General features: G+C 48.1%; 1 protein-coding gene across 1 annotated transcript in view; it reads left to right on the top strand.

Annotated features, from left to right (window-relative positions):
* Positions 1-17,500, top strand: part of exoc3l2b (exocyst complex component 3-like 2b) — a 33,401-nt gene that overhangs the window by 4,036 nt on the left and 11,865 nt on the right. The window contains exons 2-3 of the mRNA XM_015950848.3: positions 10,583-11,104; positions 11,349-11,587. Coding sequence (XP_015806334.3) covers positions 10,583-11,104; positions 11,349-11,587 — 761 coding nt within the window. The remainder of the gene's footprint in view (positions 1-10,582; positions 11,105-11,348; positions 11,588-17,500) is intronic.

The raw sequence follows: 17,500 nt of genomic DNA, 5'->3' as shown, positions 1-17,500 counted from the left end.
TCACTGACTCGCAGTCCTTTCACTGACTTGTGGTGCCTTCACTGACTCGCGGTCCCTAAACTAACTTTAGCTACTAACTCATGCTGCATTATCTGACTCTTGCCGCCTTCACTGACTCGTGGTGCCTTCACTGACTCGCAGTCCCTTCACTGACTCGTGGTGCGTTCACTGACTCACGGTCCCTTAACTAACTCTAGCTGCCTTCACTGACTCGCGGCCCCTTCTCTGACTTATGGTGCCTTCACTGACTCGCAGTCCCTTCACTGACTTGTGCCTTCACTGACTCACGGTCCCTTAACTAACTCTAGCTGCCTACTAACTCATGCTGCATTAACTGACTCTTGCTGTCTTTACTGACTCGCAGTCCCATCTCTGACTCGTGGTGCCTTCATTGACTCTCAGTCCCTTCACTGACCCGTGGTGCGTTCACTGACTCACGGTCCCTTAACAACTCTAGCTGCCTTCACTGACTCACGGTCCCTTCACTAACTTGTGGTGCCTTCACTGACTCGCTGTCCACTCACTGACTTGTGGTGCCTTCACTGACTCTCGGTCCCTTAACTAACTCTAGCTGCCTACTAACTCATGCTGCATTAACTGACTCTTGCTGCCTTCACTGACTCGTGGTGCCTTCACTGACTCGCAGTACCTTCACTGACTCGTGGTGCGTTCACTGACTCACGGTCCCTTAACTAACTCTAGCTGCCTTCACTGACTCACGGTCCCTTCACTAACTTGTGGTGCCTTCACTGACTCGCTGTCCACTCACTGTCTTGTGGTGCCTTCACTGACTCGCGGTCCCTTAACTAACTCTAGCTGCCTACTAACTCATGCTGCATTAACTGACTCTTGCTGCCTTCACTGACTCGTGGTGCCTTCACTGACTCGCAGTCCCTTCACTGACTCATGGTGCGTTCACTGACTCACGGTCCCTTAACTAACTCTAGCTGCCTACTAACTCATGCTGCATTAACTGACTCTTGCTGCCTTCACTGACTCGTGGTGCCTTCACTGACTCGCAGTCCCTTCACTGACTCGTGGTGCGTTCACTGACTCACGGTCCCTTAACTAACTCTAGCTGCCTTCACTGACTCACGGTCCCTTCACTAACTTGTGGTGCCTTCACTGACTCGCTGTCCACTCACTGACTTGTGGTGCCTTCACTGACTCGCGGTCCCTTAACTAACTCTAGCTGCCTACTAACTCATGCTGCATTAACTGACTCTTGCTGCCTTCACTGACTCGTGGTGCCTTCACTGACTTGCAGTCCCTTCACTGACTTGTGGTGCGTTCACTGACTCACGGTCCCTTAACTAACTCTAGCTGCCTTCACTGACTTGCGGTTCCTTCACTTATTTATGGTGCCTTCACTGACTCACAGTCCCTTAACTAACTCTAGCTGCCTACTAACTCATGCTGCATTAACTGACTCTTGCTGCCTTCACTGACTCGCAGTCCCTTCACTGACTCGTGTTGTCTTCACTGACTCGCAGTCCCTTCACTGACTTGTGGTGCCTTCACTGACTCACGGCCCCTTAACTAACTCTAGCTGCCTTCACTGACTCGCGGTCCGTTCACTGACTCGTGGTGCGTTCACTGACTCACGGCCCCTTAACTAACTCTAGCTGCCTTCACTGACTCGCGGACCGTTCACTGACTTATGGTGACTTCACTGACTTGCAGTCCATTCACTGACTCGTGGTGCCTTCACTGACTCGTGGTCTCGTAACTAACTCCAGCTGCCTACTAACTCATGCTGCATTAACTGACTTTTGCTGCCTTCACCTACTCGCAGTCCCTTCACTGACTCGTGGTGCCTTCACTGACTCGCAGTCCCTTCACTGACTCGTGGTGCGTTCACTGACTCACGGCCCCTTAACTAACTCTAGCTGCCTTCACTGACTCGCGGTCCGTTCACTGACTTATGGTGACTTCACTGACTCGTGGTCCCGTAACTAACTCCAGCTGCCTACTAACTCATGCTGCATTAACTGACTTTTGCTGCCTTCACTGACTCGCGGTCCCGTAACTAACTCCAGCTGCCTACTAACTCATGCTGCATTAACTAACTCTAGCTACCTTCACTGACTCGTGGTACCTTCACTGACTCGCGGTCCGTTCACTGACTTATGGTGACTTCACTGACTCGCAGTCCCTTCACTGACTCGTGGTGCCTTCACTGACTCGCAGTCCCTTCACTGACTCGTGGTGCCTTCACTGACTCGAAGTCCCTTCACTGACTTGTGGTGCGTTCACTGACTCGTGGTCCCTTCACTAACTCACACTGCCGTCCCTGACTTGTCCTTGAGGCTATCTGAACTTTGAGTGAGGCGTTTGTATTTATGTAAACAAACTGAAGAATGGCGGCTGATTAAAGTCTGTTCTTTCTCTTTATTCATCCGTCACCCTCTTTTCTCTTTGCTTATTCCCCACAGTGACCCCCCCCCCACACACACACACTCTGCAGGATGTGACAGCAGAGAGAAAGAGAAGGAAAATGAAAGAGATGAATGAAGTGAAAAGTTCCTTCCTCCCGCTGACTCCGTCATTTAAACGTCCTCTTTGTTGACAGAAAAACAAACTGTATTGACAAAACTTACTGAAGTCATTTGGCTTTTGACTCCTCCACTGCTGGCGCCATGCAGTGGGAACCGTAACGCCTTGCTGACATCACACCAGCCTCTGCAGCTGATTGGTTGCCTACTGGTGCCTCAGAGAGACTGATGTGATTTTTCCATGTGGGAAAACACGGTTCTGATGATGATTTTAATTTCTTCTGGCCATCTGAGGGTGGGGGACATGAAACCTGACACCGTCGTCATGGTTACACAGTCACATGCCTCTGTTCTGACCCACGAAGGAAAGCAGTCCTCATGGAAACACATTCAGATCTAAGCCCTCGTTGACGTTTTCTTGGTGATCAGCTGTAATTACACTGACTTACTAACCTCGCAGACAGAACCGTGTCAGTGCAGAGCAGAAAGCAAATGACCCAACCGGACCCGGTTCTACCGATGTTTGACCCGTGAAGGTCTGAGGATTAACCGTCTTCAGGGCATGTCAATTCCGGGCCCTGAGTGCCGTTATCCAGCACCTTTTAGTGGTTTCTCTAGTCCAACACACCAGATTCAGTGGTTGATTCACCCGTACAGCAGCTCATCAGGCTCTGCAGGAGCCTGTTAATCACCTGCTGATTGAAATCAGGTGTGTTGAAGCAAAACGCGCTGGATACCGGCCCTCCAGGCCCGGAACTGAATAGCCCTACCGTAACGGTTATCTCTGAGAGATGGTTTAAACTGTATGGAACAAAACCTGGATCCATCTCATCAGAACCTCGGGACATCCTTCCACCTGCAGTCAGACTGCGGGTTCGCGTCCCGGTCCATGGTTCTGTTTGGATTTACCTGAGCAGCGACACACAAGCAGTTAATCAGACTTCACCTGCAGCTGATAAGAGACTCAAGCACAGTAATCTGATTACAGAAGAGCACAGACAGGGACTTCAGCTGCAGGCGACGGATGACGGGTTCTGCAGCGACATGGATCGGACTCTGCAGGTCTGGAGTTGAGGGGTGATGAAGATGATGATGGCTCATCTTCAGTGAAGCATGACGGCGCAGTATGTTAATGGAGCTTCTTAGCTAAACTGGTTCCTCTGTCAGCGTGAATGAAACCGTAGGGGAAACCCACCGGTTACGTCCAAACCAGGACTTGTGCTTTTACTCTTATTAGAGGATCCGGTTACCATGGCAACACTATAAGAAAAAAAGCCACACCCCCAAAACGAGCTTCGTCGGAAGTTGAGGGGAATTCTTAGATGTCCCTTAAATGTTTGACGGTTTAGGTTCTACTTAGAAACCCGATTTTCATGAGAATGATAATGAGAGTGACCCGCACAGCGCCGCTCAGAGGAAGGACTCCAGAGCGCTTTACACTACAGTGCATCATTCATCCATTCACACACACATTCACACACTGGTGGTGATGAGCTACGATGTAGCCACAGCTGCCCAGGGGCGCGCTGACAGAGGCGAGGCTGCCGAGCACTGGCGCCACCGGTCCCTCCGACCGCCACCAGCAGGCAAGGGGGGGTTAAGTGTCTTGCCCAAGAACACAACGGCAGAATTCTCTGTCCAGAGCCGGGATCGAACCTGCAACCTTCAGGTCACTGGACAACCCGCTCTACCTGCTGAGCTACTGCTGCTCCTGAACCGAGGTTCTAACGTAGGCGGGGCTACGTCGCCTGTGGAGACAAAGTTTATGACAGTTTCTTCATTTTTCTCAATCTAAGAAAATATCCCAACTGATGGACACCTCACCACGGAGACAACCTCAGTGTCCAGCTGCAGATGTGAAGACACAGCTGCTCCGTCTTCAGAGAACTACTCCACTTTGATCCTGGATACAGAAACCTGGACCTTCAGACCAGGTTCCAGGCTCCAGGTCAGGTTTACACATGAAGTGGACCCTAATATGTCCGACACGTTTGACCTCATGGAGACAAAGTCCCACCAGAAAGGTGAGAATTGATGTCCTGATGCTGATCATCTCCTCTCCTGGCCGCAGCTCAGGGCGAAACTAGAACCAGAACCTTCTGCTTCAAACTGGTCACTTATCATTCCAGCTGCTTACCAGCAAATTCCAGTAGAATTCCAGGCAGATTGTAAGTAAACAGAATGGATCATCTGACCTTTTGTTCTCTTTAAAGGAGTGGAAGTCCAGTTTCTCGTGGTGTCTCCGACCCTCTGGTGACCCCCAGGTCACCTGACTCATCATCTGAAACAAAATAAACTGCTCATAAATCTATCTGCTACTGGTCCTGAGACCTTATCCTGAGGTCTGGTCCTGAGACCTGAGTCGGGACCTCAGAGTCCAGATCACCTTGTGACTTTGTCAGCTGGGATGGTTCTGCTAAAAAATCCCAAGGACTCGCAGCAGCACCAGAACTTCTCAGCATGGGCGTCTCTGTCCCTGAATGGGCCAAACACAAAACAACAGGTTCCTGTTGCGTTTCAGACGCATCTTTATGTTTTAGATATCAGACAAAATGTGGAAGAAGAGGACGGTCTTTTCTAGAGCGCCTCTCAAGATAAAAATCACGAGGTGCTTCACAAAAACAACCAAACAAATAAAAGCATGAAAAGATTTCAAAAATAACTGAAAACATGTTTAAAATGAGGAAAAAAACACATGTGAGGAAAGAGAGAAATCAATGGACCCCGGGAAAGGTGGGAATAAGAACAGAATAAGGAGAGGGTGGTGATGAGAGTCCCACCAAAGCCTGAACAGGTGAGTCTTCAGCTGCTTTTAAAGGAGACCACTGAGTCCACCGATCTCAGGCTCGGAGGGAGGGAGGTCCAGAGTCTAGGGGCCACAGCAGCAGATGATCTGTTCAAGTTCAGAGCGGGACAGAATGGGACTCAGCTTAGCAACGTTCCTGAGATGGAAGAAGGAAGAGCGAACAAGAGAACTGACATGAAAATCCAGGGTGAGAGCTGGGTCAAAGGTCACGCCAAGATTCCTGACGGAAGGTTTGGTGTGAGAAGCAAGCTGACCAAGAGAGTCTCTGACTTTGGGAACCAGCTTGTCTGGGGCACAGATGAGGATCTCAGTCTTATCTTCATTCAGCTGAAGAAAGCTCCCACCATCCAGGTTTTGATAGAGTCTAAGCAGGTGTGGAACAGCTGCAGCTTAGACATCTCATGGGGCTTAAAGGAGATGTACAGTTGGATGTCATCTGCATAAAGATGGTAGGAGATTCCTTTGAAGGAGCTCAGAATGTGCTGAAGAGGAAGCAGATAGAGGAGGAAGAGTAGAGGCCCCAGCACAGAACCTTGTGTGACACCATGTGTGAGGGATGTGGTGGAGGATCTAAACTATCATGGACATAATGTTCATCAAGAGCACCTGTAAGTTGTTTAGCCACAACCTTTTCCAAGATCTTGGAGATGATCGGAAGTTTAGAAGTGGGTCTGAGGCTGCTATGGAGAGAAGGTAAATACTCTGGGTATTCAGCCGAGGAGGAGCTGAGGTTCTGGTCGTTCTAAAATGGACCATCATGCTGGTCAGGAACCCAGTCAGGTGGTTCTGTCCTATAACCGAACCAAACTAAACTGGGTTTTAACTACAGTACAAGCTGGTTTCTGTACAGACACCCTCACCAGGTAAACCCTGTATGAGATCACCAGAACCCTTGACTGTGTTTCATGCTGGGGGCCCCTCCTCCTTTGGGCAGGCTGCCTACAGGGCCCTACTTGGCCCCGGCCCCCCCCCCAGGCCTCAGACCCTGGGCCCCGCCCAGCAGTGAGCAGCATGGGGCCCAGAGGTCCAAGGCTCTGTCCGTCACACTATCGCTGTCCCTTCCGTTCCCATTGTTTGTGTCCAGGAGCTTCCGCGATGCCCTGCGACCCTCTTGAAGAAAACAGGTTGTGTGTGAGCGCCGCCGGGGCTGCTGGGTATTTATGGAAGCAAAAGCCACTGAATCACTTCCCCCTTCACCCTGCAGCACGCTGTGTGTGTGTGTGTGTGTGTGTGTGTGTGTGTGTGTCTATTTCTGGCAGCAGCAGTGTGCTGGTGAGACTGGAAACCAGCAACAACATCCGCTCCCAGTTGAATTTTTTCACTTTACAGGATGTCAAACTGGTTTCTCTTTGGAGGCCGACCCAGACCTGAAACCAACTGGTTTGTTTTGATCCAGTCTCGGGGGTGCCACTGTCGGGAGTTCTCGTCTGGATCGGGTTCTGAGTCGGGTCCATGGTGCTGGACCCTGTCGTGCCTTCTGCTGACCTGGCGTTAACGTCTTATCGGCGTTAGCTCATTAAAAGACTCATGACGAAAATGAACCTTCACAGAACCGTTGAAACGGGCGGGTCGGATCACCTGAAGGAACATGTAATGATTAATGTGCTTCCTGTCGATCATTACCCGGTTCTGGGCCTGGTTCCGGGTTGCTGGATGCCTCCAGCCTGTTAATGTTTAAAGACTTTATGGTTCTTCGTGTTCTCTGTTTTAGGAAACCAGCTGGTTTCATAACTGGATGAAACCACCCACCCAAATGTGATTGGACAGTGTGTCAGGGTTTGGGGCTGAATTCCATGGCTGCTGTTGCCATGGTTACCGTCAACTGATTACCTAAAAATTCAGTGGGGTAGTGCTTGGTAGCAAATGACCAGAATCGGTCCGAGGAGGAAGCGTTGCCACCGTGACTGTTTTGTTGCACCGTGTTTCTTTTATCTCAGCGGCTCATAAATTGTGACTTCTGCTCTCGGAGAGGGCGGAGCTTCCGAAGTGAGATAATGTGCCTTAATAAAGCTCTACATCAGAAGGTGACTCTAATGGGTGTGTTTGATTTAAAGAAATGTGTCTGGTTGCGTCGCATGGAAAACCATAAACAGTCTTGTTGTGGGACTGCAGTTGATCTCCAACTGCTCCCAGAGTTACTCGCCTTTCTCCACTTCATCAGCAAAACTAAAAGGAGCTTTCCAGACTGGTTCTAGGTTTCTTCAAGCCTGGTTCTGGCTTTCAGATACTTCTATACTGGCTGTAGATGTCAGACACTGAGACTCGGAGTCTGAGATCCTTTGAGAATCCTCGCTGTTGCTGGCGGTTTGTTGTGGCCCAAACACATCCTGGGTTTACGATGCTCCTTTCAAAACAGCCCGATTCAACACGGCTCAAATCTATTTTGCTCGATGGACGGCCTCTCTGGGGGAAAGCAGTGCGCTACCAACACTGGGGACGGTGTGCTGCTGACCTCTACTCAGAACGTTGTGGTTCGGTGGGCAGAATACTTCGAAGATCTACCCAATCTAACCAGAACGTCTTCCAGTGAGGAAGCAGAGTCTGGGGAATTTGGGTTGGACTCTCCAATCTCTGGGGCTGAGGTCACTGAGGCGGTCAAAAAGCTCCTCGTTGGCAAGGCTCCGGAGGTGGATTAGATCTGCCCGGATTTCCTTAAGGCTCTCGATGTTGTTGGGCTGTGTTGGCATGGAAATGGGGGCAGTCCCACTGGACTGGCAGACCGGGGTGGTAGTCCCCCTATTTAAAAAGGGGGACCACATGGTGTGTTCCAACTACAAAGGTATTACACTTGTGAGCCTACCTGGTAAGGTCTATTCAGAGGTTCTGCAGAGGAGGATTCGTTGGATTGTCGAACCTCAGATTCGGGGGGTGGGGGGGTGGGGGGGATATGTAGTTTTCAACCTGGCCGTGGAAGACTGGACCAGCTCTTTACCCTTAGGGGGATCCTGGAGGGTACGTGGGAGTTTGCCCAACCAATCTACATGTGTTTTGTGGATTTAGAGAAGGCGTTCAACAGCATCCCTCAGGCGGCCTTGTGGGGGCCCTGTAGGGGGTACTTTGGGAGTATGGGGTACCAGGCCCTCTGATAAGGGCTGCTAGGGCAGCAGTAGCTCAGGTGGTAGAGCGGGTTGCCTCATGATCGGAGGGTCATGAGTTCGATTCCAGCTCCCGCCAGGGGTGTCCTGCTGTTGTGTCCTTGGGCAAGACACTTCACCCAACTTGCCTGTGTTAGTGATGGTCAGAGGGGCCGACGGCGCCAAATGGCAGCCTAGCCTCTGTCAGACCTCCCCAGGGCGGCTGTGGCTACAAGTAGCTTACCATCACTAGCAGTGTGTGAATGTGAGAGTGTGTGAAAGCGTCTTTGGGTGTCTAGAAAAGCGCTTTATAAGTTCAATGCATTATTATTATTATTATATGACCGGTGTCAGAGCTTGGTCCGCATTGCGGGTAAGGGTAGAAGGCCTTCTCCAGGTCAGGGATGAGGTCCTGCCCCAAGTGGAGGAGTTTGTTCACAAGTGAGGGAAAGATGGAACGTGAGCTTGATAGGCAGATTGGTGCTGGATCTGCAGCGATGCGGGCGTTGCACCGATCTGTCGTGGTTGTTACGATCCAGGCTGTCTAGGAGACCTGGGGTAACAATTGAGGACGCACGTTCTCATGTTAAAATGAACAAAACAACATTTATTTACATAAATATAACACAAAACACAGATTATCAAAGCACAGACACATCAGCAGCAACTCAAAGCTAGTAACAACAACTAAAGTCTCTCATTAACCAAATCAATACTAAAACTTCGAAAGGCCATCGCACAATTCCCTTAACCGAGTCATGTCTTATTTAAAGCAAAGTGTAAAGTTTCCTTTACACTTAAAAAGGTTACAGTTAAACACAGAGAGGTTTTCTAAGCACCCAGAAAAGTTGTTACATAAAACTTAAACAAAACCAGATGCTGCTGAGGAGACATCAGCTGCTCTCTGAACTGAGGGCTGGCTGATTTTTATGTTGCTGGCAGAGCTGAGCTGGGAGGGTCTGAGAGGCAATCTAGTGGGATGGGAGACAGGTGCTGCCTCTTCTCACTCACACACACACACACAGGGAAAAACACGAATAGCCCTGGGCCATAACAGTAGTCAAGAGAGAGCTGAGCCAGAAGGCGAAGCTCTCGATTTACCGGTCGATCTACGTTCCTACCCTCACCTATGACCACGAGCTTTGGGTAGTGACCGAAAGAACGAGGTCATGGATACAAGCGGCTGAAATTAGTTTTCTCCGCTGGGTGTTCCGGCTTTCCCTTAGAGATAGGGTAAGAAGCTCGGTCGTCCGGGAGGGGCTCGGAGTAGAGCCGCTGCTCCTCCACATTGAGAGGAGCCAGTAGAGGTGGCTCGGGCATCTGATTAAAATGCCTTCTGGACGCCTCCCTGGTGAGGTTTTCCAGGCACGTCCACCCGGTGGGATACCTAAAGGGAGACCCAGGGAGGGACTACGTCTTTTGCCTGGCCAGGGAACACCTTGGGGTTCCCCTGGAAGAGCTGGCCCAAGTGGCTGGGGAGAGGGGAGTCAGGGCCTCTTGACTTCAGCTGCTGCCCCGGCGACCTGACTCTGGATTAGCGGAATTGAATGGATAGATGGATGGCCTCTCTATCATAAGGGTACATGTTTGCCAAAGACTTTTCAGTTCCTGCTTTGACGTGGTTCCAAGTGTCCAGGTATGAAAGCGCTACATCAGACAGTGACCCACGGCCACTGGTTAGGTGGGTGGAGTCACTGCCCACAGCCTTTTCTGGGTTCTGAGAATGACCAAAAGCCAGCGACTGAGCAGAGCGTTCATGTCTGTATGGCACCCCTCTCCCTCGATAAGTCCACTAGGGCATTTCGATTGAGCCACGACCGTATGGAACACAGTCCTAATTAAACCTACTGTCCTGATTTGTCTCCCGGGGTTCTCATTGCAGCCCAGGTCCAACTTACTGATGTCTCTGTTAACCCTTTGTCAGACTCTAGTCCAGGAAAGACTTGGACTTGTTAAGCTGGTCTGAGAAATGGGTTGGAGAGGACAGTGAGAGGACAGACTCCTTGAGCATGGTCCCACCGCTCAGACAGAAGACAGGTCCTTTAGGCTCAACTGTCGGCTCAAGTCAAAAGAGCTTTGGTGTAGTTTTGACCAATCAGTGTCAGCTGGTCTAACATACTGCAGCGGGACCCCTAACTGGATCAGCTGGTCTTTGAGACTGTCTTATGATTGGTTTATTAATTAATCTTTCCCTCTTTTATCCCCAGGTGTCCCCCACCCCCACTCCCTCCCCCTTGCCCCTCCCTCAGAGCCATCATGCCCATCCTCAAGAACCTCCCGGTGCGCTTGAAAGGCGGCGGTCCAACTCTAGACAACGCCCTGTTCATCCGCAGGATGAGTCTCAACATCACCCCTCACCACAACCCCTTTGAACATGATGATGAAGACCGTATCCACAGCAACGGTAGTCACAGTGACCACTGGTCACCCGGAAGCTCTTTATTGGACGGCGATGTGCCGAGGGACCGCAACCCCTTTAGGGACGAGGAGGGTGAGAACGAAGCCAACGAGGGTAAAAAGGGAAGCGGCAGAGGAGCAGGGGGGGTGAAGGGGTCATTCAAGTTCAAGTCTCCCCTGAAGAGTCTGGGAAAACTGGGGAAGAACCTGAGGGTCTCAGGAAGGAGCAAAGGGGGAGACACACCCTCCCCCCAGGGCTCATTACAGGGAACACCTTCACCTTCAGAGAAGAAGAAGAGAGGAAGGAGGAGCTCCGAGGGTAGTCTTCTCAGGTGAGCAAGAATCAGGACCAGAACTTCCGTACCATGAGCAGCAGTGGAGCCAGATTTACTTTCTGTTTCCTAAGATGTTCTGAAATTAGAGGTTACAGGTGAGTTTAGTTGTTTAGTGACAGAAGGAGGAACCTGAGCCTAACTCAGGCAGGATGAGTGGTGACCTGTTGGTTTTACAAATGAAGATGTGGGTTAGGACCTCTCCTTGTGCTCTTACCTCAGGCGAACCCGTTGTCTCCTTTAGGTTTGCTGGTAAATACCGAGACTCCCTGAGTTCCCGTAAGGAGTCGCTGGCAAACGGTGAGCTGAACTGCTCGGAGAGCGAGTGCGACTCGGCCAGCCGCCGCCTGTCCTTCATGAAGATGGTGGGTCTGGGGAAGCTGAAGAAGGAGTCCGGGGGCGACCGCTTGTCACAGGGCACTGAGGACCAGTTGGTGCAGGAGGAGGTGGTTGAGGAGGTGAAACCGCGAGAGCCGCTGTCAGGTGAGAGAGTCTGACCCAGGCCTAACAAGTCATTTCTATTAATGTATCATGTTTCTTTTAGAGGTCAGAGGTCAGATGTAGGCCTATATTAAATGAGTTTTGGACTTTAGAGGCTCTGGTGGATATCAGGGATATCCAGCCTCCATGATTGTAACCCCAACTGGCTTTAGTTGATCCAGAATCATTAGCCATGGTCTGATCTGACTGGGTTTGGTAGGAATGGTTTGGTTCTGTTGGAAGTATCAGCCAAAGCTGTGTTCTGGTTCTGCTGCTGTTTGTTTTCATATCACTGACTGATGTCAGCGGCTGTGGGTGTTTGAGACATGGCGCCGCCAATTATCAGCAGATGGACGGCAGAACCGGCTAGAGAAGGTGACCGGGCTTCTGAGACCAGCCGACGTTTCCATTTGGACTCTGGAATCTGGCTGGGAAGTGTGTGATATCATAAATATGTGGAAACTTCCTCTTGTTTATGGCAGCGAGGTTATAATGAAGGATTAGTTCCTCCACACCCTTGTTTACATGTTCGGAGCGAATCTGAGCTGACCCTCAGTTGGCAAAGATGATTAGTGCCTTACTTAAAAAACTTTCATCAGACGGAGCTGAAATCAGAGAATCAGCTGCTGTTTACATAAAACAGATTTAATGTTTCAAGATGGAAAAACTCAACCCACATGAAACTATAATTTGCTCAACCTTATCACACTCTGAGTCATTTGTATCCGACTCATTACACCTAAACTTGTTTAGCTCTGACTTGTTACACTGTCACTGGTTTAGCTCTGACTTATTACACTCTGACTCATTTAGCTCTGACTTGTTACTGTCTGACTTGTTACTCTGTAACTTGTTAAGCTCTGACTTGTTACATTCTAACTTGTTAATTTAAATTGTTAAACTCTGACTTGTTACACTCTTACTGGTTTAGCTCTGACTTGTTACTGTCTGACTTGTTACTCTGTAACTTGTTAAGCTCTGACTTGTCACACTCTGACTCATTTGGCTCTGACTTGTTACTGTCTGACTTGTTACTCTGTAACTTGTTAAGCTCTGACTTGTTACATTCTAACTTGTTAATTTAAATTGTTAAACTCTGACTTGTTACACTCTTACTGGTTTAGCTCTGACTTGTCACACTGTGACTCATTTAGCTCTGACTTGTTACTGTCTGATTCGTTTAGCTCTGACTTGTTACTCTGTAACTTGTAACCTTCTGACTTGTTAGTCTGTAACTTGTTAAGCTCTGACTTGTTACTCTGTAACTTGTTAAACTCAGACTTGTAGCTGTGACTTGTTACTCTGTAACTTGTTACATTCTGACTTACTCTGTAACTAGTTACATTCTACTTGTTACTCTGTAACTAGTTACATTCTGACATGTTACTCTGTAACTTGTTACATTCTGACATGTTACTCTGTAACTTGTTACATTTTGACTTGTTACTCTATAACTTGTTAAGCTCTGACTTGTTACTCTGATTCGTTTTGCTCTGACCTGTTACTCTGTAACTTGTTACATTCTGACTTGTTACTCTAGAACTTGTTACATTCTGACTTACTCTGTAACTAGTTACAATCTGACTTGTTACTCTGTAACTTGTTACATTCTGACTTGTTACTCTAACTTAAGCTCTGACTTGTTACTCTGATTCGTTTTGCTCTGACCTGTTACTCTGTAACTTGTTACATTCTGACTTGTTACTCTAACTTGTTAAGCTCTGACTTGTTACTCTCTGATTCGTTTAGCTCTGACTTGTTACTCTGTAACTTGTTACATTCTGACTTGTTACTCTAACTTGTTAAGCTCTGACTTGTTACTCTGATTCGTTTTGCTCTGACCTGTTACTCTGTAACTTGTTACATTCTGACTTGTTACTCTAACTTGTTAAGCTCTGACTTGTTACTCTCTGATTCGTTTAGCTCTGACTTGTTACTCTGTAACTTGTAACCTTCTGGCTTGTTACTCTGTAACTTGTTACATTCTTACTTGTTACTCTGTCACTTGTTAAGCTTTCACTTGTTACTCTGATTCATTTAGCTCTGACCTGTTACTCTGTAACTTGTTACATTCTGACCTGTTACTCTGTAACTTGTTACATTCTGACTTGTTACTCTGTAACTTGTTACATTCCGACTTGTTACTCTGTAACTTGTTACAGTCTGACTTGTTACTCTGTAACTTGTTACATTCTGACTTGTTACTCTGTAACTTGTTACAGTCTGACTTGTTACACTGTAACTTGTTAAGCTCTGACTTGTTATGCAAATTTTGACTCTCATTTCGAATGTTTTGTGCAGAATTGTTCTACAGAATCTCAGGATCGTGTTCTGAGGATGTACGGAGGCGGTTCCTGTGGGTTCTGCTTCTGGGTCTCTTCTAGGAGTTCTGAGAACTTTTAAAGCAAGAGAAAGTTCTGGAAATTCTGGTGTAGATTTGTTTTCAGATGCTGGTAAAACGCCTGCATCAGCAGATCGAGTTACAGCTAAGGGTGTGTGTGTGTGTGTGTGTGTGTGCGTGTGTGTGCGTGTGTGTGCGTGTGCGTGTGCGTGTGTGTGTGTGCGTGTGTGTGCGTGTGCGTGTGTGTGTGTGCGTGTGTGTGCGTGTGTGTGATGCAGGTGAAAACAGCCCTGACACCTAAATCTTGTTTCAACAGAACACACTTGGGGCTGCTCCGATGCTCGTGTCTGACAAACATTTTACGGAGAGGAATTTCACCTTCAGGTCCGGTTCCAGGAACCGGATCAGGGTCTGTGTTGAACCCGGGTCAAAGCAGCTCAGAAACTCAAGGAGACGTTTGTGTTTCTCAACCAGACCAGAATAAAAAAACAGGGGCCTCATTTATGCAGCTTGCTTACGCACAAAGCAGGGTCTGACAGTTGCGTAAGTCGTATTCTTGTGGATTATAGGAAAAAGGTGACAGGTGGGCTGATTGTTTGATAGGATTAACAAAACATGATATTTCCTGCCTGAAGCCCGTTTAGGTCAGAATAAACGTTCCCCTTGGATCGGGAATATCTCGGTCATCCCTGAGCACTACGATGCAGCCGTTTGGACGGCGTCATTAAATCAGCTGTTGCCATCTTCAGATCTTCTTCATGTTTGCCACAGATCTCTGCATCTGCCACACCTACAGCTCACCGCCACTCAAAGGCCATAAAACACTCATCCATGTCTTCACCTCACCTACGAGTACTTCAGTCTCCGTAAAACAGCGTTTCCGAGACCCGCTGGCTGCCCGGTTCGTCGTGAAAGGCCAAAGGTCAGCTGGCTAATGTGTATGCAGAATATTCATGAGGTGCGTAGCGTCGGCCTTGAGTGTGACTTAAAAACTAGGAATTGCATGCAGCTGTTTGTACCCAGGACCCTAAGATGACACAAGCACGAGTACGCTTTTATCAACACGGCACCTGCTCAGTAACACCCGACCCAAACAGAACCTTCATCTGAGGTCCAACCTTTTGGAGCTGATTGAATTCATGTGACTGGAGATGATTTCTGTTCTTATCGGATCTGACAACATCCTGCTTTGCATTCAGTTGCTTTTATCTGTCTGCTATGAGGACGGACCGGTCCACTCTGCCTCTTGCTGGCCCGCCGGGTTCTGTCTGGTTCTCTCAGTTCGGGTTAGTCTTTTATGTTCTCTATGGATGACTTTCAAACGTTTGGCCGGATGAATCAAGCAAACGTTTTTATTGTTTTGAGAAACGGATCGGTTCCGTCTTTGTGGATCTCAGGAATTACCAGTTCTGGTTCTGGTTCTGGTTCTTGTCGGTCTGTTTATGAAAAGCAAATATAAAAATGATGGTTGGATTTTCTGGGAGATTCTTTGAAAGAAAAATAGATTCTGACCCAGTTTTACTGGAATGTTTCTGGCAGGTTCTGGTGTGAATCCGACAGCATAACAGAACCAAGGACGTTTGATTTATTCACCTCCAGGCGACTTTCAGGTTAAGAATCGGCTCTCTAATAAACAGACGTTTATGTTGCTGTAACCCACGTTTGACCTTCAGGTTCTGAGAAAGAAGCAGCGGCAGCGTGACCCGTTCAGCCTGGAGCGATGACGGACCAGGTCGGCGTTCCTGGGAGGAATTCAGTCCCTGAGCCATGTGTTTGATTAATCCATGCTCACGTTACCTGCTCGGACCAGCACCAGCAGCTCTGCAGGTTTCTGCTTACGTGTTCCTGCGCGATACGGAGAAAAGCTGAAATCTAAAACAGGAAGTCCACTTCAGAGACTCCCAAAGCGCCAAAAACCCAGAATGTGGGTTTCCGAGACCAAAGAGAGCCCAAAAAAGACTTGACTCATCAAAAAGGAAGACCCAAGCGCGGGAGACCTTCAGACTGACGGGTTCAAAGCTCTGCTCCGCTGTTCTGAAATCAAGTTCAGACCCAGAACTCCCTGAACCCTCAAACGGGTTTCTGACTCGTTAGGATGAGTTTATTGCCTCACCCTGAAGCCAGTGCTCGTGTGGAATCTGGATGACGATTAATTAATCGAGGATTAGTCAGTAGAACCCTACGTAGAAAGCTGGACCTGAAGACATGAAAAGCTTCAGAACTCGGTGAAACACATTTATACCAGCTGTGCCTGCAGGCTGCAAACCGGGCAATCCTAAGATTATTACAAGTTCTGCTTTGGGATCCATGGAGGAAATCAGTATTGCCGTAGGAAAACATCAGATGATTCCCAGATGAGCTGATGATGTCATGAAAAATGGAACCCGTTTTTAAAAGTTCTAAGCTTTAATTCGTCAGCAAACACCCAAAGATGCTCAGATGCAGAACCATTCGATCTAGAGCTGCACAATATATCGTAAATATATCGTTATCGCGATATCAACATGTGCAATATACATATCGCAAAGAACAGATAAACATCGCAATGAATGGTCAGCTCAAACTTTTGCTACACATAACGCATTCTGTCAATCAAATGAAAGCTTTATGTTTTTTTAACAAATCAAACAGAGCTCTTCACCCATTTGGCCAATTGGATTAGTTCTCATAGGTTAGATGCCCGCCCCCGAGGCAGACGCACTTCATTTAGATAGTTAGCAAACACCCGAGTTAGCCTTGTTCTGCTCTTTTAGCTGATTCTGCTTTTCCGGGGATCCACTGATCGCCTTTTCTTGTTTATTCTCTTGCTTTTCTTATTTTTATGACTTTTATTTCTTTGTTTTTGATTATTTTTGTTCCCGAGTTAAAGGGACATTATGGAAGTGTGACAGCCAAAACATGTATAGAAATAATAATTTTCTTCTTCATACATTCTCCTGCAATGCCCTGGTCCTGTAGAATTAATTACTTTATTATAATCCTATAGAATATAATAAGTAATATTACTTTAAATGTTTCCACTAGGACTGATCTCACATAGCATTAAGAGACGACACATTGCTTTACTGATCCAATCAGAATCTGCCAGATCTGATGGAGGCGTGGTTTCGGTGGTGTTTGGTAAATCTGTCATCTTTTCATTCAACCATAAACCAAAACCTCCGAAGTATAAAACTATGCCCACGTCATCTTAACGCCAGTTCTAAGCGTTCTAGAGAAGTTGTCGGAGTGGCCAATCCGTAACTTTCCTCTTCAGCCGAAAGAACCAACGACAAGCTGGATAAAATCTGTTGCTGTTCCACCTGCTGCAACGGTTCCTTTCAGAATAAAAGCTGAACCATCACGACCCAGGTTTGGGTCTCGCCAGACGCCAACAAAATTGTCGTGACCCGGGAGTATCTCAAAGACTGGTCTGGTCGGCAACCGCTGCTTTTCCTACCGGCTTCGGTTCCAGAGAGGGTAAAGTCAGACCTCGACATTCCTGATCTAACGGGGGCTTCCACCAGGGTATGTAGGCCGACAAATGGCCTCTCATGTGTTTATGAATCTCCTAACCAAAGCTTAACGCGAAGACA

This window comes from Nothobranchius furzeri, chromosome 13 (assembly GCF_043380555.1).
Source record: "Nothobranchius furzeri strain GRZ-AD chromosome 13, NfurGRZ-RIMD1, whole genome shotgun sequence".
Lineage (NCBI taxonomy): Eukaryota > Metazoa > Chordata > Actinopteri > Cyprinodontiformes > Nothobranchiidae > Nothobranchius > Nothobranchius furzeri.
The sequence above is the reverse complement of the archived record's forward strand: the minus strand, read 5'-3'. Positions and strand labels throughout refer to the sequence as shown.